Source organism: Mus musculus, chromosome 14 (assembly GCF_000001635.26).
Source record: "Mus musculus strain C57BL/6J chromosome 14, GRCm38.p6 C57BL/6J".
In the NCBI taxonomy this organism is placed as follows: domain Eukaryota; kingdom Metazoa; phylum Chordata; class Mammalia; order Rodentia; family Muridae; genus Mus; species Mus musculus.
Window position 1 is genome coordinate 72,445,446 of NC_000080.6, and position 12,368 is coordinate 72,457,813.

At 52.2% G+C, this 12,368-nt stretch overlaps 1 protein-coding gene across 1 annotated transcript in view; it reads right to left on the reverse strand.

Annotated features, from left to right (window-relative positions):
• The window catches only part of Gm9195 (predicted gene 9195), a 29,995-nt gene that overhangs the window by 13,786 nt on the left and 3,841 nt on the right, over positions 1–12,368 (reverse strand). Inside the window, exons 5-17 of the mRNA XM_017316340.1 lie at positions 11,954–12,118; positions 11,236–11,387; positions 10,277–10,445; positions 9,129–9,237; positions 8,357–8,490; positions 7,910–8,035; positions 7,644–7,814; positions 7,310–7,534; positions 6,279–6,405; positions 4,797–4,996; positions 4,202–4,414; positions 2,827–2,981; positions 470–597 (exon numbers count right to left, since the gene is read on the reverse strand). Of these exons, the coding sequence (XP_017171829.1) occupies positions 470–597; positions 2,827–2,981; positions 4,202–4,414; positions 4,797–4,996; positions 6,279–6,405; positions 7,310–7,534; positions 7,644–7,814; positions 7,910–8,035; positions 8,357–8,490; positions 9,129–9,237; positions 10,277–10,445; positions 11,236–11,387; positions 11,954–12,118 (2,074 nt within the window). The remainder of the gene's footprint in view (positions 1–469; positions 598–2,826; positions 2,982–4,201; positions 4,415–4,796; positions 4,997–6,278; positions 6,406–7,309; positions 7,535–7,643; positions 7,815–7,909; positions 8,036–8,356; positions 8,491–9,128; positions 9,238–10,276; positions 10,446–11,235; positions 11,388–11,953; positions 12,119–12,368) is intronic.

Sequence of the window (12,368 nt, forward strand, 5' to 3'; positions counted from 1 at the left end):
ACAATGGAGGCAATGCAGAAGGCCATGCAGAAGGCAAGGAACAGGCCAATGTATCAGAATCATTGCCTCGGGTATCTTGCTGAGGCAAACATGGGAAGAGTCCCATAGAGTCTGAAACACTCCTATTGGAACAGAAAATAACCTCTCCCCACCTAACCCACAGGACAGGACATTGATCAGAGATCAGATTTCTGTGCAAATTTCAGCATAGTCTGTGGTCAGAACAAGCATCTGGACCAGGATATGGGGTGGGACCCAATGGGGTCACCTCTTCCCAGATCTGTTCTGCAGACCCTAGCTAGTGATGGACAGGGCCCCCTTGGAAAGTATGGACCTGGGGAAGTCTCTGGAAGGAGCTTTCATTGGGTTGGTGTCCCATTGAGTCTGGGCTCCACTCCACCTGTCAGAACAGGCCCTCTTGGTTTGCAAGAACAAGTGTGGAGAGGTTCTGGGAGCTGTGTTCACTCACATTCCCAAAGCAGTGCTGAGTTTTCCACCCCCTGGGCCACAGAAGGAGGCACAGTCATACTGTTCCGGAGACACACACTCACGGGTGGCGGCTAGGCGGACATCACCAGGTGGGCAGTGCTGAGCAACCTGCAGGAGTGGGCATAAAGAAAGAAAAGAAAAAAAAAAAAAAACTATCTTGGCCTTGGTGCCTCTACAGGTCTAGCAGAGGTATTCTCAGCTTTGAAGAACATTCCAGGGACATGGGTAGGGTAGATGCCTTGGAGGTGACTGGCACTAGTTATCAGATGCCTTCTAGATGTGGTAAGATATTGAACGGAACACAACAGAGGGAAGGGTTAGACTAGGGTCCCAGTGGCTGGACTGACATAGAAGGTCATTTGCTGGAGGAAGTGACATTCCATGAGGCCATCGTTATGGTATCCTGTGTGGCTTCCTGGTGGCATGAATCTGAGGGAGGACACTAGGGAGCTGTGGCCCTTCCCTTGGAAGACACATGCGCATTTGAATGGCCCAGCTTTCAAGTCCTGTATTAGCCAGACATGATCATGCCCCTTCCAGAACAAAAATTTGACACTGTAAATATGTTATTATAATGTGTACTGTGTATAAAATATGTACTGACGTATACATGAAAAACTAGTGCGCGTATAGTCATCATATCTACAGCTGGTCCTGAGCCACTGGGAGATGGGTGAGGAGGCCCCCAGCCTCACTAAATCTAAGGCCAGGGACAGCAGAGATGCTTAGGAAGTCAGCCTCCTGCGGATGAGGAGTCTGGGTGATCTTCATGAAGGCACTGCCCTGCGTGTACTTGTGAAGGGGCAGGAAGACTCTACAGTCTGGGATAAGCTGGGGTGGGGGAGGGAAGTGTGCTCCTGCCTGGGCAAGGAGGGGAACAGAAGCTGTGGGACAATTGTCCTAGGTGCTGTGTATAAGGGCTTTTGCAGTGGGTGGAGCCAGCTAGGAGGCCACTCCTCTCTGAGAGGAGGGATGATAGAGAAGAAGACTCCAGGGTTTTAGTATTCTTGACTCTGCAGTAAAGTGGGAGGCATGGAGAGTGGCCTGGCTTTGACCTGAGTAAGGACAGAGGGGAGCGGGGCTGGTTAATGACACGAAGGATACAAACTCGGATTGATGCATGGTTTTAGATGTCCCTGGACTGGTGAAAGTGTGTACAAATCCCAGCCTTGGGGTTGCTAACTCAATGCCCTGCGTAGGATGCAGAATACATTCCCAACCAGTGTTCCAATGCAGGTGGTGGCTCCGCTGTTTCAAGGAATCCACCAAGAGGGGAACAGGGTCACCTGTGTTCACAGTCAGGCCCCAGCCAGGAAGAGACTGGTGGCTCTAAAGTTCAGATGAGGCAGGGTTCTGAGGGTGCTGGACTCTAGCTAGGGCTCCTGCAAATCCAGGGTCATAGCCAGGTTGGTGTGTGCTGCCCTCTAATGGATACAAGATGGCATGACTCATCTTGCAGGCTTTTCTCAAGAGGGAAAGGCCGTGAAGCTGGGTGGAGAGAATCTTTTTATTCCTTAACTACAGAACAGAGCGTCTGTCTGACATGGGTGTGGGAGGCCATAGGATCCTGACCCAAAAAGTCTCTCTTTGGCACCAGGGCTATCTGTCACCTAGAGACTGGGGTCAAAGCTGAAATTTATACATAGGTAGGGTCTATCTGGAATACAGTCTGCTTCAGGTGGGCGAATGTGCTCTATAGGGAGAGACCCAGTAACCCTGGGGTAACACAGAGGGTTTTGCACCAAATGACTGAAAGTGAAGGGAGGTGACCCCTGTGTGCAATTCCAGTACGGGGGGGGGGGGGAGGTGGGAGGGTCAAAAATTCCAAAACAAAATGTCAGGATGAGGGAGCCTCTCTAGAGACACAGCTGTTTCCAAAAGAGTCAGCTTAGAGTGAATGGGTCCTGACACAGCTGTCACCAGCTGCTGCCCAGATTTTTTTGAGGGGGCAGGGGGAGCCTGACAGTCTTCTGTTGGCCTGTCAGTCAGCCCAGGCAGTCATGACCCTCCTGCTGGCCGTAGCCCTCGGGTTTACAATGTCACACAGATGTGCACAAGGCAGATCCAGTCTCCCATGGCCATTGCTGCCTGCCGCTCCCAAGATGTCCGCTCATGGACAGCCCTCAGAGCCACCTGGGGAGGTGCCTGCTCTTTGCAGATAAGGGTGGCACAGTGGCCCAACTTCTCTGAGAACACACTGAGAAAGGTCTTGTGAGGGGGCAGCACCCCTCTACATAGACTCTGACACATACCAGCCACTGTGCCTGTGACCCTGTGTGGTAGCCTCTGGGGTGCACACCCTCCCTTGCCAATCTGCCCCTGGTCTGTTGGGCCTACCTCAGGTTGGCAGTCTTCCTCGCTGTGGCTGTTGCTCTCCTGGTCAGTTTGTAGACCCCTGTGGTCATAGGAGACGTGTCCAGCCTGGCAGATGCAGGAACCATCTGACTTCTGGAAGACCCTGTTCAGACCTCGGCAGGTACAGGTAGGAGCACCTGAGGGCAGAGGAATTCCCTTACCTCACGGACACTCAGTGGGGGACTGCCCCATGCAGTCCTCTGGGAGCTTAGGTCCAGCTATAGAATTCATTCACCAACTTGACCAGTCTTGGCCTCAGGGCAATGTAAGAAGACACGTGAAGTCGCTGTTGATCATTTTCAACCCTGACTTTGTATTGATGTATCTGAACACATGTCAAACAACACTGTTTTGCAGGTGGCCTTTGCACTACTTAAATCAGTGGCTCTCAACTGTCCTGCTGCTGCCCTTAAATACAGTACCTCATGTTGTGGTGACCTCCGACCATGAAATTATTTTCATTGCTACTTCATAACTGTAACTTTGCTCCTGTTATGAATCCAAATATAAATATCTGTGTTTTCAGATGGGTTTAGACCCCTATGAAAAAGATCATTCAGTATCCGCCACCCAAGGGGTCATATTGACTGAGAACCACTAACTTAAATAGAGCTCTCTGAGGTTAGACCAGGGCATACAGCCTGGGCTGTCCCTGCTAAGCAGAAGTAAGCATTAGATACCTGGATCAGGGTTCATTACCATGCACATAATGGGATCCTGGTCCTAAAACATGGGCTCAATTGGCTGCTTCGGGGGCATGAGAGAGAGAGAGAGAGAGAGAGAGAGAGAGAGAGAGAGAGAGAGAGAGAAGAAGAAGAGGAGGAGGAGGAGGAGGAGGAGGAGGAGGAGGAGGAGAAGGAGAAGGAGGAGAAGGAGGAGACGGAGGAGAAGGAGGAGGAGGAGGAGGAGGAGGAGGAGGAGGAGGAGGAGAAGGAGAAGGAGGAGAAGGAGGAGACGGAGGAGAAGGAGGAGGAGAAGGAGGAGGAGGAGGAGGAGGAGGAGGAGGAGAAGGAGGAGGAGAAGGAGGAGGAGAAGGAGGAGGAGAAGGAGGAGGAGAAGGAGGAGAAGGAGGAGAAAGAGGAGAAAGAGAAGCAGTACCCCTGACAGTAAACATAGCATCAGAGCCCTACGGATAGTCTCTGAGCAGAGCCATGCTTTCTGAGCTGAGCCAGCTTCTGCTTGCCCATCATGAGTGGAGGTTTTCACATGCACACAGAGCTGCACCCCTACATTTTCTCCCACAATGCAGCTCTTCTGACCTGCCATCACAATGCTTCCTAAGACCTCGCCCTGTGGAAATGCAGGCTGCAGGAGCAGATGAGGATGACACAGTCACCAGAGGCAAGCATGGACTCACCTGGGGGAGAGAAGGCGGCACTCCCGCAGGGAAGGCACGCTGCCTGTCCTGGCAGGGCACTGAAGGTGCCCGCAGGGCACGGCTGGCATTCTTCAGATGCTGCTGCTTGGCTCTTCCCTCCAAAGGTTCCTGCTGGACAGGGCCTGGGCCTAGATGTCCCCGCAGGACAGTAGTGGCCCACTGGGCAAGGCTGCTTGTGATAGCTCTCAGAGCCTGCAGGGGGATTATGCAGGGATTATGATGAGCTTGTTGGGGTGCGGAGACAGATCTGAAGCCAGATGGGGAATGGCTGATCGAAGGGGGCATAGAGGGCTCTGAGCCCTGCCATCCCTAGTCTCCTGCCCATGGGTGTTCTGAGCACATAGCACACATTTCTATCTCCCTCTCAGCTCGGCTTAGGGAATCGGATATTGAGCCACCTGGGATGTGGTTATCTCCCCCTAACAGTGTTCAGGTTTCCAGCTGTGCCCCACTTGGGTACCATATTGTACTTTATGACTTGTAGAGGGTGGGGTAGTGACTTCTAGGCCGGTTTCTTGTCTCACCTAAGGGCCCAGGCCTCACCTGTCTTTGCCCAGTCTCTCCTGACACTCACCTTGGGGGCAGATGAATCCAGGCGGACAGGGCTGACAAGTCAGGGTATCCAGAGCTGGGCTGCGGTAGGTACCTGCCACACACAGGCGGCAGGAAGTCTCTGCAGAGACCCTAAGGCCACTCTTGTTCAGAGCCTCAGAGCCCCCAGGGCACCCAAGAGGATGGGTGCTGCCTGGAAGGCAGTAATAGGGAAATAGGCACCTGCATAGAGAAAAGGCCCAGGCTCAGGCCATCTTGTCAACTGAGTCCCACAACCCAGGTCCAGCATCACCCCACGCAGGACCAGGACCTGGGATGTGGGATGGTTGGTCTGTATCCCCTGGGTCTCTGCAGGCTGAACTGCATTTACGGAGAAGGCTGAGCCTGATAAGGTGGGATGACCCTGGGTAATCTTTCTACACCTAGGTAGAGGGATTCATGGAACTGACTTGCTAGCTGGAATTCCACTTCTCACTCCTGGACAGGGCCTGGGGTGATCTAATGTTAACCGAGGTTCCCAGAAATAAAAGGTCACACCTATGTTAAAGATTAACTGATTATGTTCAAGACTAGAGGGGTGGGACTCTTGGGTCATGGAAAGTTGGGATGTTGCAGAGCCAGAAGCAAATTATCTGGGGCTATCTTTAGCTCTCCGGTCACTCAATGGCCACCTCTGTGTCTCACCTAACATACTCGTGACTCTCACACCAAACCTTTTGGTGCACGTTAACATAACAGACCACTGGCTTCCACTGACTCAAAAGCTGAGAATCTCATCAGATGGCATCTGAATCAGTTGTAATCAGACGAATCACTGTAAGCCTGATGCTTGCACCAATACATTTACAACGTGCCTTGACTTATGACTTCCTTCTTCCTGGGACTCTAAACACTTTATGAAGCCATTTTACTTGACACATGGTATCTGGGGTAAGATGAATCCATGTTTCCGGGCCCCCAAACAACCTATCTTTCTTATTCCCCTTGTGATGAGAGCTGTGATTTTTCAATGTTAGTCCCTCAGAGTGGCTGACAAACACTAAGAAACATTTTTGTTTTGTTTTGTTTTGTTTTGTTTTGTTTTGTTTTGGGAATGTATCCCAGATATCTCACAGGCCTCATTTATAAAGAAAAAAAAAGTTATTTATTTAAAATTAAAATGAAACAGTGTGTTTCATATTCTCATTTGCTCAACATGGCTGCCCTGCATAGGATGTTGCTGGAGGCTAAGAGTGTCCTAACAACATCCCTTGCTCCCTGATAGCTTCCTGGAAGGGTTCTAGCTGGCAACCCAATACAAAGGGTTACAAAACACTTGCCCATGACTCGGCCATTTTGTTCCAAACACTAAGAAACTGAGGACCGATTTGTCATTGAAGATTGGCTCTGACTCACAAGACGAATGAGGTCATCTGTGGGGGGGGGGGGGGGGGGTCAGTCAGTTTTGCAGGATTGTGGGGACCCCTGAGAGGGCTCAGACTCATAAGAATGTGAAGGAACTTACTGTTGCCCAGGACCAGAGTAGGTAGAGGAGCCAGGCGGGCAGGCAAAGCCCCCAGGGCAGAGAGGGGGTACTCCTGTCCGGGGCCCACAGTAAGAACCAGGCCTGCATGGGACCATGCCCACAGCACCTGAAGGAGACAAGGCTGGAATGAAGGCAAGTAGGACCCTAGATGGGCCTGGTTTAGAGACCTAAGTTTCTGTCAGGAGCTCAGGAAAATTTTGGAAGGCCCTAAGATGTGAGGAGAGCCAGGAAGTCCCCAAGATCCCTGGCAGGGGTCTGAGTGGGAAGTCTGTTGTAGGGTGGGACATTGAGAGAGTTGGGGTCCTGTGAAGACCAAGGAGAGGGTTCTGGCAATCCTCACTGTGTGGTCAGTTAGGGAGATGCATGAGGTCAGAGCCCCAGGAACAGAAAAGTTCAAAGCACGAGGGAGTCCCATAATGCTTTTGGACTGGTTGGGGTGTGTGTCTTATGTGGGGTGTGATGGAGTATCAACAGAGAAAACACAGCGACCCAGCACAGGGAAACCATAGGCTGAACACATCCCTGTTCTCATTGCCCCCCCACCCCACCCACTGAGGATGGAACCTGGGAGGCTGGGAAAGCGTGGGGCTCACCCAAGTTCTGTCCTTGCAGTTTCCCAGCAGGAGCCCTCCCATAACCGAAGGACATCTTTCCTGTATCCCAGCCCCATACCCACATTGACTTCTTCCTGCCTACCCAAGTAGCAGAGATCTCATGGGTTCTTGAGAGTGGGGCATAGAATACCCTGCTCTGGGCTTGTGGAGACTATGAAGCTGTTAGATCCTCCCTGATCTAGCTGAAAGCAGGGACCCTAAGGCATCTTGGTCCTGAGGAGATGCTGGTAGAGTCTGAGTGGGTGAGGGTTTAGGAGAAGGTCCTAGAGTGAATGGGTAGCCATGTACGCCTGCAGCCTGAGCTCAGTAAATGGCTCTTTTAACCTCAGCCTAGAGGTGAGAGCATGAGGGTAGGCGACAGCAAAGGAAAATGGCTAGGAGGTCCTACGGGCTCACCTGCCGGGCACTCTGACCCAGGCTGGCAGGGGATGGCAAACACATTGGCACGACCAGTCACCTGTGCGTCAGGGCAGTAGTATCCAGAGGGACAGAGCTCACACTCTTCTGGTGAGGATGCCCCTGGCTCTGAACGAAAGGTGCCAGGTGGGCAGAGGAAGGCACCTTGTGCACCTGGACACCAATGGCCAGGGGGACATGGGTGGTCTTCAAAGGAAGAGAGGCCTGGAGAGAAACCATCATGAAAAGTGGGGGGGGGGGGCCCTGGGGCCTCCCTGAGGCCTGTTTCCATTCATTCCCAAGGTATCCTGTCAACTTGAAACGAGGCCCTTACCTGGCCATGGGCAGTGGTACCCAGCAGGGCAGGGGAGGCACTCAGCTGACCTCTGACCTCCTTCTGTGGCCAGGTAGGTATGCTCAGGGCAAGCCTGAGGGACTCCTGGGTGGGACCCACTCATTCCAGGGCAGTAGTGGCCAGCAGGGCAGGGTTCCCAGGTTTGGGCTTCTGCAGGATGAAGGCTACACTCAACTTTCTGCCCAAGCATGGCCTTCTAGGCCCTCCATAGGTACAAACACAGTCACTTTGCCCTACAATCTTACCTGCTTTGCACCACTGTCCTGGGGGACAAGGCTCACAGTCTTCTTTTTTCTGGGCTCCAGGGGTAGCCGCCAGGGTGTGAGGGGGACATGGGATGGGTTCGCCACTGCCCTCAGGGCAGTAAAACCCTAAAGCACAAAGTTTTCACTGTGGCAGATACAATACAGATAGGCAGTGCCAGACTGGGAGCCAGAGTGAAATGAGCCCTGGAGTTCTGAGTGATCGTACTGGTCAGTATGGGGAGGTGTAGACATTAGTCCTGTTTTACATACACACACACACATGCACACACACACACACACCAGTGCATTTGTCACACCAGGAAACATGTGCATTTGCATGGGACACGTTTGTATATTATATATACACCCATGCACATGCATGTTATATAGACAATTGAGTGGATCCTGAGCCTTTCATACCTGCAGGCTGGAGGCAGGGTCTGTTACCTGGTGGGCACTGTTCTGCACAGAGCTGTTTCTGGGTACACAGGGCCTGAGGCTTGCTGGGGTCTGATGTTATTTCAGAGGTGCCAGGTGGACAAAAGTAGCCAGCAGGACATCTTCCCCACACCTGTCCACGTCTAGTGCTCAAAGAGAGGGAGGGTACTAGGGTAAGAAGCCTAGTGATGGAGCGTCTGATCTGAGACAGGAGGGAGATTGCCCTACTAGAAGCTTTCTCTGTGAATGGTAGTGTGATGATCTCGCTTTAGAGCCCCAGCAGAGTGGATCAATGTGACACAGGCAATACCAACACAGAGAAGCAAAATATAGAAAGGAAAGGATGAGACCCAAGTCCAGCACAGGCAGGAAACTTCTCCTGCATGTCCAGCGAGTGACAGCCTGGCATGACCATCAGCACACGTCCTTCAGACACTCTGTCACCCTGAAGCAGTTGCCCCTGGAAATGGGGATAGACAGAGCAGGCACAGATCCTACCTGCTTCCTGTACTGATTGAAGTGTCTACTGGGTCTCTAGGGGCTTGGACCTGGGTTCTGAGGCATCCAACCTCAACAAGTGGGAGGGGGACAATTCCTCAACAAAGAGGAACCTCAGTCCTTACGTTTTAAGTAGGAAAAGAGTTGCTTAGGTCAGTGGAGATGCTGGGGTCCAGGGCTACCTGGAGGGATGCTCAAGCTTGGGCTGCAGGTCTCTCCACGCACAGAGGCTGGACTCTGGACAGAGCAGGCACAGAGCCATGGTAACCGTAGTTTGACTGACCTGCAGTAGTGGCCGGGAGGACAGATGGAGCAGCCACTTTCTTCCTGGAGGCCTGATACCTCCTGAGGAGTGAAGGTCCCTGGGGGGCACAGACTCGGGGACCAAGTTCCTGGAAGAAGGAGAGACGGAGTAAAGGAGGAGCCCTACGGGGACAGGGCCACATCAATGACTGGGGTACGATGGCCTCCACTCCTAAACTAATTCCTGACATGAGTACCTGTTCTTCTCACCCTCAGCATCCAATTGGCCCCTGGATTCTTTCTGCGACTTCCTCAGGCAATAACTGATGATATGGGCTTACTTCAGTCTTCCCTCTAGAAAGGGGACAAGGCAGGTGACTGCCACAAAGGAATAACCCTGGAGCCTGCAAGATGGCTCAATGGATAAGAAGCTTCCTGCCAAGCTTAATGGCTTGATTTTTTTATCCCTAGGACCTACATGGTGGAAGGAGAGAATGGACTTCTCCAAAGTTGTCCTCTGAGCTAGCATACCATGTGTGCACATGCACGAGCGCGCGCACACGCACACACACACACACACACACACACAACGTAATAAAAAATTTTAAAGGAAAATTGGTGTTGGAGGGTCTTTGGACAGCAGTTAAGTGTTGGGGTGCGTGATCATGCCTTTAGTAAGGACTCCCTGAAATCCTCTGGGGCTAAGTCTAACCTTTTCCACATCTGAATAGAGCTTCCTTCTGCCCTTTCTCCTACTCTGTGATGAGCAGAAGGTACCTAGACAAGGAGTGCTCCCACATGCTACCTTCTGATCACACCCATGGCCCTGGCCCACAGAGCTGACCCTGGCTTGGTTGTTCTGGTCCACAGACACTGTTTTAACAGGTGTCAGAGTCATCCTTCTCTACATGGGGATGCCTTTGAATTCCCTGTAGATCCAGGTTGATGACTTTGTATTTTGGGCCAAGACCCTTAGGGAAGAGGTATAAGTAGAGTGTGGGGCCTGCAGATGAAGAGAAGGCCAGCAGTAGAATGGGAAAGCAGAGAGGAATCTGGCCAGGGCAAGAAGGCTGAAGGCTGGGCGCATCCCCATAGGATCCTGGTGCATAGGGGTTGGAATGAATGAGTGAATGAAGATAGGTAGATTGTGAGAGAATAAGGATGTGGGTGTGAGGCTCATACACATACCAGCTTGACAATAGGCATGGGCTGGGCAGGGCCTGGGTGTCCTAGTACCAGGGTGTGGGCAGTAGGAGCCTGATGGACATGAAAGGCAGGTGTCTGAGCCCTGGGAGGGCTGGTAGTGCCCACGGTGGCACAGGATAGGCCATTCAGCTCCTGGCTGGCAGAAGTGTCCCTGAAAGATAGATCCAAATAGAAGTCTCTGAGTCTAGGCCAGGGCTGGTTGATATGCTCAGTATCTCTGCAGGTGGGCATGTGGTCTTTCTTTCCTTGGGTTTATGTCACAGTGAACTCCAGGGATGAAGAGGCCAGGGGGACTTGTGAAAATTGAGGCTTAGGAGAGGGAGATAATGGAGTATTAGGTAGGGTAGCAAAAACTACATGCAACAGATTGTGCCCAAAGTGGGGCATGGACCCATGACCCTGCGATTAAGAGTCTTATGCTCCTGAATAGGCAGTGCTACCAGCCCCCACCCAGCTTCCCTTGAATCCATGGATAAAAGACACAGATACACAGTTGTTCAATTTCAACTTGCCTTTGGACACAATTGCTGGGTGCTACTATTTCCTTCCTGGAAAAGTGTGCCCTTATCAATATTCTTATCTCTACATCTTCTCCTGCCATAAACTTTAGTTGCTCAGTGACATCTAGTCCCTGCTAACCACCCCCGACTACCCGCCTATAGGAGCAGCCACAGGCCACCATTCCTCCTGAGACCTTACTCTCCTCTCCTCTAGTCTGTGTGCTTGCCTCTAGGGACCCAGAATTCCTTCTTATTCCTTCTGTCCAGTGGCTTCTTTACTGACAGATCAAAAAACAATTGGGGAACGGGACCTTAGCATCAGAACCACCTTGGAGTTCATCTCTTGTGATCCACTGAGCCATCTCGATGGCCACAGTCTAAGGCTAAGCTTCTCCTCTTGCCAAGGCAGTACCCGGGCCAGGAGACTGAGTTGGGAGGTACCTGAGGGCATGGCACAGGTGCAGGGGTGGAGATTCTGGTGTCCAAGGAGCAGTCAGGGTCAACTGTGCAGGATCCATTGGCTGAGCCAAGGTCCAGGCTAGGACAGAAGAATCCAGCTGGGCAGGGCCTGCAACTCCCCTTCGAGGTGCCACCTGTACAGAGAGGGTCATAATACAAGACTTTATGTTTTGTGGGCTCAGACATTCCCTAGAGCTACAGTGGAGCCTGGCCCAAACTCTTTGGTTGGGTTCCACTGGGCAATGTTTTTCTGGGTTGGCCAGTGGTACTGTCTGCATTGTAGTTGTGGCCTAAACCCAAGGAGAGAAAGACACCATGCACAGAGATACAGAGCATACCAACCATCCCTGGCCTAGACTTGGAGCTTTCTATTTGGGTCTACCTTTCAGAGTCACTTCTGCCAACCAGGATTATCCTGTGCCTCCATGGCTATTACCAGCCCTCCCTGGGCTCAGAAAGCTGCACCTCTACCCCTGCACCTGTCCTGTGCCCTCGAGTACCCCCCCCAGCTCAGTCTCCTGAGGAGTAGAGGAGTTGGGGAGCCCTAACCTGGTCATGGCATGGCACCCAGACATCTAGCCAGTAAGGTTCCTTGCCCCTATTCACTGGGCAGCCCATGCACAACTCGGAGTGCCACAAGGAAAAGGTTCCATTTAGGTCTCCTGGGAGTAAGAGGAGAGGACGCAGGCCTGATGCTCACCCATTCGGTTCCTTGTCGTCCCCAAGGGGCAGGGCACTGGGAAGAGAGAACCCTGTGGGCAGTAGTGTCCTCGGGGACAGAGTCCATTGAGAGAAAAGATGGCGCTTCCCTGTGGTGTGGGGCTAGTAGCACCCCCCTTACAGTAGTAACCAGCTGAGCAAGGTCCTTGGGGAGAGAAATAGGTGGGATTTTAGCACAGCTACAGAAACTTAACAGCTCAGTTGAACCCTGCCTTATGGAGAGAGGCCCCTATCATCCTCCGGTTGGATCCTGCCACCAACTACTAGCTGCAGCTGTCTCTAACCCCAGGCACCATGAAAAGCAAAGTGGGAAGGAGAGAACTGCTAAGGGCGCTATACATCATTGAGCAAAAGAGATGTCCTCAGTGCTAGAGAGGACTCCTGCCATATAGTCC